Here is a 16093-nt window from a genome sequence, read left to right as displayed (position 1 = left end):
GTGAAAACATACAGTATTTGTCTTTCTCTGTATGACTTATTTCACTAAGCATAATACCCCTCCAGGTCATCCACATCATAAATGGCAAGGTCTCATTCTTTTTTATGGCTGAGTAATACTCCAATGAGTATATATATTACATCTTCTTTATCCATTCATCTGTCAATGGGCACTGAGGTCACTTCCATATCTTGGCTGTTGTAAATAATGCTGCTGTGAACACTGGGGTACACATATCTTTTCAAGTTACTGCCCAACTTCTTAGGGGAACTTGGGGAACTTAGGGGAAAGGCAGAATATTACATTTAACTACAAAAAAGAAACAGGCAATGCTGTGCCACTGAAGTTAGTGAACAATGGTGGAAAACCAAAATACTTCAGGGTGGCAACAGGATGGGCAGGAGAGAGTAAAGGTAAGGGCTGGGAAATCAAACTTACTAATAAACCTTGTGGAATAAACAATGTATCCAATTATACGTACTCTTAAAGAGAACCTGGTATTACATGTAGCTGGAACAAAGTCCGTAAACGGCAAAGAGAAATCAATGTTTAGTGTTTCCCCACAGGCTGCCAGGTACACTGCAAAAAAAAAAAAAGAAAAAGAAATTTACTTTTAATTTCAAAAAAATTTTAAACAAAAACTGCCTTAAATACACACCTAAACAAAATTAAATTTAATATGCTTAGTGTAATACAAATTCTGAAATAGTTCTCTGAGAGTCTTATAAGACAATGGGAAAAAAGATCAATTCTAGTATCTATTAAAACCACAAAAATCAATACCAGTTTTCTTTGTTGGTATTTTTCTTAATGAACAGAATACTAACCTAATTTTTAAAAAGTACTTACCATTTTCCTGTTGTTTAGTGGAACAGTCAATCCAATTGTGCTGATTAGCTGCCCAAATCATTTCAAATTGATGAAACATGATTTTAAAATTCCATGTATATGGAACAAATGAAAAAATGTCTGGAGCACTATCGCTTGACCAGTCTTGAATTAAATCTAAAATTATTGAGGCAGGAGACAGAATGTAAAATTAACTGAAATTCAGAAAACAAAATAAAAATATTCTAAAACCAAAAAGTTTCCTATTGTTATCTAAAAAGAACTTTTATACAAAAATATTAAAAGGTGATTAAGATGTAGCTAAATGATTTGACAGTAAAAATGCTTACTTACTAATCACAGTTCCAAATAAGAAAACTTTTATGCATTTCATATACCTATTATGTTTTTAAAGAAACTTCAGAAGATAAAAAAGGGAAAAAAAATTACCTGATATTCTGTTACCAAAATACCTAACATTGTGGATATATCTCATCCTAGTTCTTTTTTCTATGTAGATTTTTACACTATCCTAGATGTACAAGTTATATTACTTTTTTTCATTGAACTCAAAATTTTGCCATGTTATTTCGTACACATTAACAAAAATTTTGTTCATTAAAAAGATTTGCAAAGATTTACTTAACCATTTACTGTACTTGGATATTTAGACTTTCTTCAAATTTTTGTTATATATAATGTTATCATGTATATTTTCATGCAAGATATTTTACATATTCAGGATTATTTTGTCAGGATAGATTTAAAAAATGGATTTGCTAGGTCAAAGTTTATGAAATTTTTTAAGGCTATTATAAATCACAAAACTTCTTTCCAAGAGTAGTAGATCCATTTATGCTCCTATTTAGAAATGTATGGTCAACTATCCATTTCACTGTACCTGCTCCTGCATTATATTTCTTTCTACCTCTCTCCCTTTCACTATTTTTGTTTTGGGTGGGGGGGGGGCGGGAGTGGGGGTGACGCGGCTTGATAATTGGTAATTGAAAAATGCTCTCTCACTTTAATTGAATTTCTTAATTACAGGTAGCGTTGAACATTATTCATGTTGTTTTATTCACAAAACAAATACCTACAGAATGTCTAATGTGTGCCAGACTCTGTTTTAGACTGTGGGAATACAATGTGAACAAAACAAAGACTTGGCCTTAGAATTATAGTCAGTCATCTTTGTTGACTGCTGATTTACTGTATTGTTGATTTGTTGGTTTAAGTGTTGTTTTTTAAAATTGTGTTCATAGTCTGCTCCTAGTTCATAGTTCTTAGTCCGCTTATCCTTTTGTACCTTAATTTTTTTTTTTTTAACCTCAATAGGCAAAAAGTCTTTATATAAAGATGTTAGCCCTGTTCTATCACAGTGCTTTCCTCTACTTTTCCTCTGGCATTCACATTATTGCATGCATTGTATACTCCCAGCAAGGATGTCCTTCAATAAATGGTCTCCTCCTAAAAGGTGTCAAGCTCATCTTTGTATACTCACAGTACATAACACAGTGCTATAAAATCAGAACTTTGTGTATTGGAGAGAGGGAAACAACTACAAGTACCATTGTTATAGCACAAACTCTGACAACCAGACAGTCCTGGGTTTAAATTGTGGCTTTATCATTTTATTAGTTACATAATCTTGAACAAATGACTGAAATGTTATCGGTTTTCTCTTTTACAAAATGGGGACAACTTCACAGACCTATTGTAAGAATTTAGATGATATATGTGAACTTTTAGCACAGAAACTGCCACAAGATAAGCACTCCACAAACAGTAGCACTTAGTATTAAAGATATTCTAAGGAAAATAATAGGCAAAAATACTTAAATATTTAAAGTAGTTTTCTTTGAATTTTAAAGGACATTTTTAAACTGAAAAATATTAGATTCAGTAATGAAATCATAAGTCAAATATCATATGAACTCATTTAAAATTTAGCTGCAGGGGCTTCCCTGGTGGTGCAGTGGTTGAGAATCTGCCTGCCAATGCAGGGGACACGGGTTCGAGCCCTGGTCTGGGAAGATCCCACATGCCACGGAGCAACTAGGCCCGTGAGCCACAACTACTGAGCCTGGGCATCTGCAGCTGTGCTCCGCAACAAGAGAGGCCGCGACAGTGAGAGGCCCGCGCACCGCGATGAAGAGTGGCCCCCGCTTGCCGCAACTAGAGGAAGCCCTCGCACAGAAACGAAGACCCAACACAGCCAAAAAAATAAATAAATAAATAAATAATAAAGGTGCTAATAATTTTAAAATAAATAAAATAAATAAATAAATAAAATTTAGCTGCAATGTACAGAAACTTGTGCACATATATTAGAGAGATTCCTCTCTTGATAAAATGGCAAAATAATACATTTGATATCAAATTTCAATAACAATTTAAATTAATATTAGTAAGATGCAGTTTTACTATATCAACGATAACAGGCATATGGCTATTAACCTGTTCTAAAACTAGAGAACGGAAATTTCCACTTAACGATTTTACTTTAAATATACTTTTATTTCATTTAACAAGCAATCACAGTAGCTCATCATACCTTATAGTATCTACGCCTACTTCTAAAATTTTACTTCTACACACCGCCCTACCTAACTAACCTGACTGCATCCCTACTATCTAACTTTATTCTTTAACACAGTGTTCAGCACTTAAGAGATGCCCAAAAGTCATCTCTGGGATTAGCCAACTACACAATACAAATTCACCATTCATCAAGCTGATTTTCACACTTTTCTTCCTCATAAACATTTTTGGTTCTGCACTTTTACTCAAACTATTCATCCTTTCTAAAATGAACACACTCTTTGGTAACCTCTTTGTTGCAGGAAAACTCTAACCATCTTTAACAACAGCATGACACTACAGAGACAGTACAGAGGCTACTACAGTCAAAAAATTGTTCTTAAATGTCTCTTGCACTTACTAGCTTCATGAGTCTGCCCAAGTCATTGAATGTTTCTTCAATTTCATCATTGTTAACTCAAGGATAACAATGACAGCTATCCCTTTTCAGAGTTGTTGTGAAGATGATACCAATGAACATGCTTTGGAATGTTTTATGAAAACATACCATGCAAATTTTAGTTAATATTACTGAGTTCATTTACAAAGACCATTTCCAATCTTAATGTCCTTCCTTACTTTCTCTAATTATCTTCAGATCGTATTGATTTCCTCTGTATCCACGTCTTACATGCATTTGTTAGCTTTGAAATTCATGCTTGCACTCAATGTGTGTGTGTCTGTGTGTGTGTGTATATATATATACTGTTAGGTATTGTTTTATTTGTCTAAGTCTAGTACTGCACATGCCAATATACTTGAGATTGATAAATAAATTCCCATAAGCGATATCCCTATAAGTTCTCTCTGCGTTGAGATCATGGCTTATATTTGTTTTGAGTCATTATTAATAAGTGACTCTCAACTTATACTGGTTGCATTTATCTACCTCATAGTACTACTTAAAAGACTGAGCTATAATTGCTAGTAAAATAAACACAAATTCAAATAATCTACTGATCATCTAAGGAAACCAACATAATTTTATAGTTTTTAGCCAATTTCTATTTTAATGTCTTATTAGTTTTTTAAATATCTTATCTAAACGTCAGTATATTCTGCAATATAGTTTCCCTACCAACTTATACAATATCTTTACTGACAAATATTAAAAATTATGGTAACAAAATAATTTTACTAGGAACCTCAAAAACTACTTCCAATGTGTATTTCTCTTTAAACCAAAAGCTGCTCTTATTACCAGATGGTCTTACCAAACAAATATATTTATTTGGAAGCACTTTCTTGATGATGGCCTTAATCATTTAGATAACAAAATTTTAAAAGTTGTGAAGTTGGTAATCTAAATGTTAGTCTGGGAAAAAACTCATCTACAACTCACTTTATAATTCAGTTGATAGGTCAACACCCTACAAAATGTCCATCACCTGGTACTGGGGCTTTGCAATACTGTTATATTGTCTTCTTCTCCCATTATCAGAGTAAACCTAAGTCAATTTCATTATTGCCTGTAAAGACTTCACTTCTGCCTTTGTTTTACATCTTTCACTCCTGAGGCTCTATATTGTATTTATCATGAAGAGATCTCTGTCCCACATTGAAATCTCTTAAGAACAATTTTATCCCACTAGTAACTGGCATGAGAATGGCTCTTGAGGCATATTAGGTATTCCCTCACACCAAATAGATAATTTATTTTCTGCAAAAATCTGTCAACAGAGAAATGTAAAACAGAAAAGAGAAAAGCAATTCAAACACTATGACCAAGTATGTTCTCTCCAAGGCTAAATTAATATCACTCTCTGATAGTATCTTTTTTAAAGAATAAATAAGTTTTTGAAGGACTCTAGAAAGATTTCAGAAGTAATATATCTAAATGTTATAGCTGTTAAATCTGGGAAATGAGAACTTAAGTTTTGTATCTTTCTATATTTTTTAAATTTCTCCAAACAAATTTTAGAAAAAAATAACTAAAAAAGTGAAGTTAAATAGGTATAAGCATAAAGATTAGACTCAGAGAAAGAAAATAATTTAAGAAAAAACACAATTGTAATTTAGGAAATGTGTACTTGTTTAACTAATACAATATTCAGTCTAAATGTAAGCGCTACTACAAAATAAAGTTTAAATTTTGAGAAATTTATACTTCTACTCCAAGTATTCTTAGCACTGCTAAAGTCTGAGATTGTGAAATTCTGGAGGAAAAACAATGTGAAGTATTGAATGCTTGAAAATAGTGGGGTTTTTCTTTAAGTTCAAATAAATTAAATAATTTATAATTTAAAAAGTCTAAAAAGAAAGAAAGCAACTGGAATCTATTTTAAAAGATTAGCAAAGTTAGAAATGATAAAATCTTAAGTGAGAAGGAAAAGACTATGCAAAGAAGCTATCTATATAAAAACAGACTCTTGAACCAGACTATTTGGGTTTGGAATCCTAGCTTGACTTAGTCATGTAACCCTGGACAAATTGCTTAACCACTCTGTAACTCACTGCCCTCATCTGTAAAATAAGGATAATGATAATAAAATTGACCTCAGAGAATTATTATGAGGATTTAATGATTTAATATGTGAAACTGCTTAGAACAGAGACAGACACTAATACACACTGTAAGTTTTAGTTATTATTTTTTTCATAAATCTGAATTAAGTAGTACTTATTCAATGTTCAGCTTCACTGACAAAAATTTAACTTGCCAAGGACTCTGTCAAAGTTTCTACTACTGGGACCTTGACTTGAGCCTTGGAGAAGAATTATACAACTGCAAAAATACAGAATCATTCTATCTAATCCCCATGATAAGGCTCCTGATCAAAGCAAAAAACAAATATAGAAGACTAATGATTGAACATATTATAGTAATGGCATTATTATAAAAGGCCAAAACTCTAGCAATAGCAAAATTAGGTCAGAAATTGTTATCCCTATTTCACAGATAAGGAAACTGAAGCTTAAACAATTAGGAAATTTGGCCAACATCATACTGCTAGTAAGTAATGTCAGGACAGGGAAACCTGTGAATATCTTAATCACTGCTATACCCACAAACGTTAGTACTCAGCACAGAATGCTTGTAAATGATGGGTGGGTGGATGGACGAACAGATAAACGCAGCAATCAGTCAAGCAAATATTAGGAGTTCTGGGGTAGCCACTGATCCTAGAAAAGCAGACCAACTCTGGCTAAACTTCTTACAGAAAGGCTTAAAAAATGCTTATTTTTATGTAGCAATATTTATGTCATTCAGAGACTAAGACCACATGTTCCCATAATCATAAAATAATGAGTAGCTATCATAACATGCTGCAAGAAATAAAAGAATTTTTTCCACCTAATGATAGCATCAACTCAATTATACATGCCAACAGAAAGGAGTTAAGTAGGGACTCCAAATATAAAAATAACATATTTGACTATTTGAATATACTGTCTGTGGATTACTAACTAAAACAAAATAATAAAGCGACGATGATGCCTAATTCAGGAAGAGAAAGAAACTGATTCATCTTCCCCAACTTATCCCCTACTAAACTGACACAAAAATGAGTTCTTGCACTTCCTCCTAAGCTCAATTTTGGGTTCATATTTTCCTTGTTTGGGTTAGAAGACAGCACAGAATGTGTATATTTAAGTTTTCCCTTTGATAAACTTGGCCCCAAAAGAAGTGTAAAAGAAAGTATGAATTGTGTCATCAAGTCCCTACGTTGAATCTAAAAGCAAAACTTATTGACTATAAACAAGTTCACTATGATAAATCTCAAATCTCATTGTATTTATACTTATTAGAAAATTACCTGTGAAGAAATTCTTCTGTGCAAAGATGAAGTGGTAGGTGGCTTTATAAACCTCTAATTCACACTGCCATGTCTGTGGCATGTTCCATATTCGGGGGTAGCTGGCATTGATGTGAAACTGCAAACCAAATGTTAAGTAAAAATGTCAGAGGTTAAAATATGACATTGTGTGACAGCATTAGAAATGAACTCGCACAAACTGGCGAGTAATTAAAACTTATTTTCCTACTGAGCCAAAGAGAATGTCCCTTAGAGATTTTAATACTGCTGTGGCTAAAGGTCAGTATCCATGGTTACATCCAGCTCCTTGAAATACTAAGCCATGATGTGGCCAAAAAACTTTAAGAACAAATCAGGCTACAGTTTTGATACTGTAGCTGAACAAACAGAGTAACAGCCAACTTCATTAACTCTTCTTTAAACGTAATCTGTTAAGTGAGAGGCTCAGGGTCAGGCAGGGTAGAGGGCAATGCATACTGTCACACAGAAGTTTGGCCACCAGTGCCTCCTCAGTTCTCATTTGACAGCACAGTAGTTATGAATCTGACATGATGCTTTGTGGTATATTCCACCTGCCAAAGCTTGGCAATTCTGCAAAGGCAAGAGCTGCTTGGCAAGGAATACCGTTATTGCACAGCACCATTTATCAGCAATAGCTCAGGAATTCATTAAAATGCTGAATATTCATATTTATAGTATTCATTATATTCTTGGTAATTGCAAAATTTTCTTCTTAATTTACATATATCATATATAAATATGCTTGTTCAGACAAGCAATTAAGGACCTAATGATATCATCTCATATAAAAGAATCCTCTCTAAATATCAGCCATTCTACGCAGTGACTTTTGTTATTATTGTTGTTATTGTTGTCGTCCCTGAGAAAAAATAATAATCTGCTTGATTAATGAGTTCCCGACCTGCAGTTTTCAATCATGAGCATTTCCATATTTATTCTGTTTCTAATATGGAGCAATTCAGGGTATCAATAACATTTTCTTCCTTTTACCTTATTCATCAAGTAAAAAAGGACAACGAATTATTAAGCCCTGAGAAAGAATCTGATGGGGCCAGAAAACACAGAGTAAAAAATTATCTTACTTACAGCATAGGAGACAGCTAGTCTAGCCATACAATGAAGTTTAAAAACAATACACCGAGAACTTTTCGCATTTTTAAAGGCCAAAAACCCATGTAGTGTTGCCTTATATTCATTTCCCCCAAAAGAAGAGCAACAGAGAGATGCCAAAGGGAGTCCACAGCATTGGGAATCTACACCTCTTCCCAAAAACATGGTCAAGAGCATCTGGTCGTTCTTGAATGAGAAGACTGACCATTGGATGACCTCCTGGCCATTAAAATTTTATATTAAAAAATTAAAACCAAATTTGTATTTTATGGATGTAGGCATATCAACATATACTCTAGACTTACTGCTAACATTTCTGCTTCTAAAAGAGTCCGGTATTGCATGCTGGTAGTGGCATCAACATGTAAGAGTTGTCCTTTAATTGCAGGGGTGTAACCTAAAATAAGTGAAAACATAAAAATTAACAACCTAAAGAAATATATACATATAATTAAAAATTTTAGACTGGAAACAAATTCCCCCACCACACAAAGAAGGAATTCCTGAAAAATGGTAATCAGTCACTATTTAAATACACCCCCAATAATGTGGAGTACACTATCTAATATGTAACCTATCTCATTTCGGACAGCTCTGATGGAAAAGAGTTCCATCTTCATATAAGGTCTATCCTGACTCTGCTTTCCAGTGCAAAACTACAAGTCTATTTTCCATATGATAGTGTGCAAATATTTAAGACTGCTCCCATGTCTTTTTTTCACTGACTCAAGGGTACATATATTCATCATTTTCAACTACCCCTTATGTAATGACAGTTGCTTTTTTTTCTTTTTCTTTTTGGAAATTAAAACACCAGCTTTATTATAGAGGTATTGAAAACATGGCTTTGAATATCCCAATAAGAAAATCTTGAGTTAGTCATAGCTACAGACAGGCAATGCTAGAAATCCAAATCTACTCCACCACCCAGGACAGACCCTTTCACTAAATGACTTCAAAGAGTCTGAAATCTGTCTGTAGAAAAGACAGTATAAAAAAAAAAAGGGAATAGGATGGATCTAATATATCATATCCTTGTTCAAAATACACCCATCAGGGCAAGGATAGGTAGGAGAGAAGTCAGGAGATTGCACAAATAAATTATTAAAAAAATGTGTAATGACAGTTGCTAAACAAAAAAACTATTCCTTACATAGTGACAGTTACCAAACAACACAGCCCCATTCTGAATAAAAGCAGAAAGGTTCAGAGTATTTCACTTCTTTTCTTGATGGACTGCCCTCCTATGAACACTAACACTATGATCATTCTTATATGGCTAATTCAACATGCATCCTGCTCTGGGCATTTTTTTTTCCCTAAACACCTGAATCTCTGGGACCAGTTTTCAAATGTTTTCGAATTATATTTTGTTATTGTCTAAGAACTAAGTCTATTTTTCCCTTTGAAGACAGTCATCTTAAAAGCCACCTAACCTTTACCAAGAACTTGACTGGGTTTTCCTTAGACACTTAACTCATTCAGTTCAACAGTCAGTGTGCTGTGGCACTTCCCATGAATTCATAATAGGTATATGCTCAAGATATTGATGCCTCAGTCCTCAGATGGTCCCTTTACCCCAGTGCACCAATAAATGTACCCCCCCAAAATCTGTACAAATATTATTTCCTATATGCATCCTCAGTTTAAAAAGGCAGAGGGACTTCCCTGGTGGCGCAGTGGTTAAGAATCCGCCTGCCAATGCAGGGGACACGGGTTCAAGCCCTGTTCCGGGAAGATCCCACATACCGCGGAGCAACTAAGCTTGTGCACCACAAGTGCTGAGCCTGCACTCTAGAGTCCACGAGCCACAAATGCTGAGCCTGCGTGCTACAACTACTGAAGCCCACGCACCTAGAGCCTGTGCTCCGCAACAAGAAGCCCCCACTCGCCGCAACTAGAGAAAGCCCGTGCGCAGCAACAAAGACCCAATGCAGCCAAAGATTAAAAAAAAAAAAAAAAAAAAAAAAAGGCAGAAGCACTCCCTTAACTGAACCATTCTCAATTCTGTGCAACCCTCAACAGCCTCTTCTCCTACAGAATTACAGATCCTATATATCAGTAATAAGGCTATCCTGAAAGATGCTTCTTTCCAACTGACTACTCTGAATCCTAGAGAATCTCAAGCATCTGCTTCAAGACTTAGGTTATTCTTTTAAAAGTAACTAAGATAAGGTTTTAGTTCTTCAGTGTAATAGCCCTAAAGTTACAGGGAAAAGATATACTATCTCATTCTCAGTCACTTTTTCAATTAATTATCTAAGCAGGCAGACTCAACTGCTACCTTTTTATGCAAGCTAATAAATCTAGTCAACACCTTTGCCTGTTTTCTTCTTATCGTAGCAACAAAATGAGTGACAGAAACAAGAAAAGAGAGCCAAGAATTACATAAAAATTATTCTTATTATACTTAGCAATAGTAACATTGCTATTCAGTAATTTAAAAACATTGGTGAGTTGCTACTCTCCATACTCTCAAGAAAGTGAAGAAATAAAGCAGAATTTCACTTCAACTGGTCTCAATTACAAATGTAATCAGAGGATGGGAAGAACAAGGAGAAATGAGGGAGACTATATAATATTTTGATAAATTTAACAATAAAGTATTTAATCATGTTACTGATTAACCTGTATCAGAGCCCAAATTTCAAATTCATAATGAACTTAGATTATCTTAGCTCAGATAAAACTACAGCTAATCAGGGCATGATTTAATATTTTAAATATGAAATATTCTGCTTTCTTAAAGTTATGTTATTCAAAGTACCCAGCTTACTTCCTGACAAAAATCTACTAACAATATAACCTAAAACAAAGCCTATTAGTCATTCAATCTATTTCTGCCCATGGACCACGTGCCATGTCCTGGGCTTGGCACAGGTATACACCAGTGAAAAGAAATACGTAGTATCAGCCTTCACAGAGCAACAGACTAACAGGAAAAACAAACACTAAGCAAATTACGCACAAACTTACAAAAGAAGTGTAAGGTATAATAAAACACAGAATAATAAGACCTAGCTTGATTAAAACACTTTTCCCTTCTCTCCAGGTGCATGAATAATATAGTATTTACTAACTACAGGCACATCAAAATATAATAAAAAGCTGAAAAAGAAAACCCCATTAATTTTAGTCTAACTGGATTAACAATTATTTATATATCAATTATTCCCCTACTAATCACTTAAAACAGAAAAACACTCATCGTAGCTTACCATTTTCCTCGACTGTCATTGGAATATTAATTTCTAAATATGAGCCAGCTCCTACATTTACATGTACAGCATTTGTTTCCTACCAAAAGCAAAAAATAATTCATGAGACATTTATTATAACTACACTCCCATCTTTACTTTTCAGTTATTATCAAAGACAAAATTTAATCATCAATAATATTAAATAGGTATTAAAAGTTCCTAGGAGCAAAAGTTCAAATTTATACCAAAAATATACTAAAACAGTTTGGCCAGATTTAAAGGAGAAAATGAATCAGACTATAGTATAAAGGTCTATTATTATTAATTAACTTCTTTCTACAATTTGGCACTTAATGAAAGTAACATACATACAATTATTGGGGGTGGGGGTCAGGGAAGCTCATAGAAATGAATCTGAGTATAGGACTAGTCACCAGAAAGATACTCTGGAAAATAATGTTCAAATTTTACACATAATTTTCTACTATATTATTTCAATAATTACCCTATTTTTGGTAAACAGCAAGTCAATTGTAGCATCTGCAATAATATTCATTCGTAGTTCAAAAGCAAGGATCTGTCTTGGTCTCCCAGGCTGTGCAATCTCAGAGACTTTCAGAACTTGATAATCAGGAGGGAAGAAGAACTTCCATAAACAATCTCTAAATAAGGAGGAAGAAAGAATAATGACAAGTTATTCAAATAAAATTACCACTGATAAGAGACAAAATCAGTATTATAACTTTCTATTACCACTGCTATCTTATTTAACAATTAGACATAAAATTGAAAAAAAATAATTAAGTCACAAAATAACACCTACCATAATTTCCTTTCAGTAAAATGAAAGACCATTTTCTCCAATGTTTTATACTTCCAGAGATCAATGAGCTTTGAGCACTTAATATACTACTATCAAATAAGACATAGGTAAGACCAAATTTGCACTATTCAAACATACTGTGAAAAGTTAAAGACTTTCTACAGGTATATCAATTGTGCAAATGGCAAAGAAAGAGCTGAAGGGGGATGGTTTAATTAGAATCATTCCACTCTGGACAATTACTACTTAACCTTTCTGAGGACACTCGCCTGCTTCCTCACCTGTAAAAGAGGATTATCATAACCAGTCTCAGAGAATAGATCCAAGAATTAAATGACAACATATATGAAAAAGACTTGGCAGTACATGGCACATGGAAAAAGTGTTATTTCTATTATTTTCATAATCACTATTAATCAATGTTATAACAATAAGAGTCTAAAGAGCAATAGATTTCTAAAAAGAAGCAAGTGTTTGGAGGCTAGGGCTCTAATGTATTTGCCTCCCCTTATCATTTGACAAACATGAAAGAAACCAAGAAACTTTCAATTTATAGTCTTCTATATAATTAAAAATTAGCATGTTACTCATACATTCAGAAAAAGTATCAGTTTCTGACTTTTAAATAGGAAGAGTTGAGGAAGGAGTCATCAGTAACAGGAAATGCTGCTTGGAATAAACTGACTGGGAAAAATCAGATCAACAGAACAAAATTTGCAAACTGATCCATTATAGACATGAAAAGAAAATTAAGTCTGTAAATGTTTTGGCTAAGACACAAATATATAAAACTAAGCTTTCAAGACAAAGAATCCATCTGATCATTAGGTGATCATGGACTATAAAATGGGTAGCAGGATACAATGAAAAGAGCAGTGGACTTGACGGGTTGGTCTGAATCTTGGCTCTAGATGCATGCTATAGCTTTACTATCTTGCCCAAATCACTGAACTTCTGTGTCTCCATTTTCTCACAGGTATAATCAGATCACCACACCTGTCCTTGTGTCTCTCACTGTTATGAAGATGAAGTGTGAAAATATAAATGAAAGCACTTAAGTGAAAGCAATAAAAGGCCAGACAATATCAGGAATATTTGCATTATTATAGTTATCATTAAGGAGTAAGTACGAATTTATAAAGTTTATATTTCAACTCTGTCATGAAAACTCTTAAAAAGAAAAGCTGAGTGTCTTAAAGATTCAGACACAAGAGGGAGGGGATATGGGGATATATGTATACGTATAGCTGATTCACTTTGTTATACAACAGAAATTAACACACCACTGTAAAGCAATTATACTCCAATAAAGATGGTAAAAACAACAACAAAAAAGAAAATCATGTAAAGGTAACAGAACTGACATTAAAATCTATAAGCTAAATAAGGTCATGCGACATCAGAGATCAAAAACTCACAATGCTGAGTGAACTATCCAATAATAAAACAGTTGAGATTTCTTTCTATATTTCTTACACTAATAGGTAGATACTAAAAAAAAATGACCTAATTAACATTTCTGATAACAGTTCATATTTGTTTAGAAACTCAGTATGGGGAAGGAGAAAAGGAAATGGCTACAAGAGAGGAAATGCACAATTTGCATATATAAGGGAGGGGATAAATACTATTATTACTCACACAAGGAAACTAAACCCATGTGATAAATGTCTTTCTTTCTTCTTTCTTTTTAATAAATCTGAATGGTTTTGTTAAGTCCAGGTTAAAAAATGTATTGCTGTTCTCTCCTAGCAGTGGCAGGACCTACTGAAGGGAGCTGGTAAAGCAAATTTTTCTTTCATGTTATCTTCAGTATCATTTCTCTGTAGTATACAAAGATCACCCAAAGAGTGAATATGACTATATATTAAAAGAATTTTAGCTAGGATTTTCATGTAAATATAGCCTAATACTTTTTCTTAATGCAATACAATTAAATACAGTTTGGAAGAATCACACTTTATTCAAATACTAAAATGCAAAAATATTCTGTGTCTGTGTTAAAGCACTGCTTTAAGTTTTTCCTTTCAAATATAGCAAGTGTAACTGTTACTTAAGGGAATGTAAAACCCCTCATTTTCAACTATTCCACAGTAAATATAGCATGGTTTAATGTATGAAAAATTTTATTATAAAAGGAAAATTTAAATCCAGTAATTTGAAAATTATTTGTTTTCTAACCTGAAATTTTAAGCTCTTGTTTACCTTCGGGTCTAATAATCTAACCCAGAACTTAATGAAGTACTGTATTAGCATACTCCAAGTATTCAAATAACACACTTACTTATACATTTACCATACAAGTATTATACTAGCTATATAAATAACTAGTGGTTATTTAAATAGCTACTTAATGGAGCAGGTATTTCTATATGCTAGAGATACCAAGGTTAACAGAATATAGTACCTGACAAAGTATATAATTCTTCTAACAATGCTAGGTAGAAAGCACTTTTTTTTTGTTTTTTGGCTGCGTTGGGTCTTCGTTGCTGCGCCCGGGCTTAGAAAGCACTTTTTAAAACAATTAAGTATAGTTTGCAAGACAGAAATAGAGACACATGTAGAGAACAAACGTATGGACACCATGGGGGGAAAGCAGCGGGGGTGGTTTGTGGTTCTGGGATGAACTGGGAGACTGGGATTGACATATATGCCCTAATATGTATAAAATAGAAAACTAATAAGAACTTGCTGTGTAAAAACATAAAATAAAATAAAATTCAAAAAATAAATAAATAAAACAATTAAGTATAAAAAGAGTCAGTATATCAAGTCAGTATCAGCACTCTTAGTAGTCCATCAGTGGCCCAGTAATATCTGCCTCAGTGACTGATTAAGCTTGTATTTCTCCATTCAAGCTAGTTTATGAAAGACTAAAACTAGCTTTAAACAATGTATATTTACATAAAAATATAGCTGTTCCCTCATAAATAGTAGTACATGTCCCCTCCTTTGTTTAAAATTCTTCAATAAGTAGGTAGATGTTCATAATATATTAAAAATAGAAAATTACTTCAAAATTAATAGAATAACTAAGAATAAAAAACCCTTTTTTACCTTTCAGGCACTCCCTATTACCTCCAGTATAAAATCTATATATTTCTTAACTACCTACAACTCTCTTTAACAACCTATAGAACTTATTAAGACAATTCTCCACTGCCATCATGCATTTGCAGAACTCCTCCCTTGCCCTGATAACTTATCCTTCCCTTCTTTCCCTGGCTAATTCTTACTTATGTTTCAAAACTCAACTCACATATTACCTCAACCAAAAAGCATTCCCCAGTTCTCTCCTCTTCAATATGAGTTATGAACCTGTTATGGGTTAAATTGTGTCCCCCTAAAATTCATATGTCCTAATCCTCAGTACCTCATAATTTGGCCATAGTTAGAGACAGGGTCTTTAGAGAAGTAATTAAGTTAAAATGAGGTCAATAGGGTGGGCCCTAATATAATATGACTGGTATTCTTGCAAGAAGAGGAAATTTGGACACAGAGACCTACAAAACACACAAGAGAGAAGACCATATGAAGATACAGGGAGAAGATGACCATCTACAAGCCAAGGAGGGAGGCTTTGAACACAGCCTTCCCTCACGGCCCTCAGAAGGAACCAATCCTGCCAACACCTTGATCTCAGAATTCTAACCTCCAGAACGGTGAGAAATTTCTGCCGTTTAAGCCACACAGTCTGCGGTACTTTGTTGTGGCAGCCTCAGCAAACTAATACAGTACCTCTCTAAATTCTTCATCAAGACTTTTTACATACC

General features: G+C 33.7%; 1 protein-coding gene across 11 annotated transcripts in view; it reads right to left on the bottom strand.

The window, feature by feature from the left end:
* The window catches only part of BLTP1 (bridge-like lipid transfer protein family member 1), a 204276-nt gene that overhangs the window by 139937 nt on the left and 48246 nt on the right, over window positions 1–16093 (bottom strand). For all 11 annotated transcript variants that reach the window (XM_082389554.1, XM_082389555.1, XM_082389562.1 and 8 more), the window contains 6 exons: window positions 12003–12159; window positions 11516–11594; window positions 8603–8694; window positions 7167–7284; window positions 850–1005; window positions 482–579 (listed from right to left, as the gene is read on the bottom strand). In XM_082389554.1, coding sequence (XP_082245680.1) covers window positions 482–579; window positions 850–1005; window positions 7167–7284; window positions 8603–8694; window positions 11516–11594; window positions 12003–12159 — 700 coding nt within the window. The remainder of the gene's footprint in view (window positions 1–481; window positions 580–849; window positions 1006–7166; window positions 7285–8602; window positions 8695–11515; window positions 11595–12002; window positions 12160–16093) is intronic.

This window comes from Balaenoptera borealis, assembly GCF_965194805.1.
Source record: "Balaenoptera borealis genome assembly, chromosome: 4".
In the NCBI taxonomy this organism is placed as follows: domain Eukaryota; kingdom Metazoa; phylum Chordata; class Mammalia; order Artiodactyla; family Balaenopteridae; genus Balaenoptera; species Balaenoptera borealis.
The sequence above is the reverse complement of the archived record's forward strand: the minus strand, read 5'-3'. Positions and strand labels throughout refer to the sequence as shown.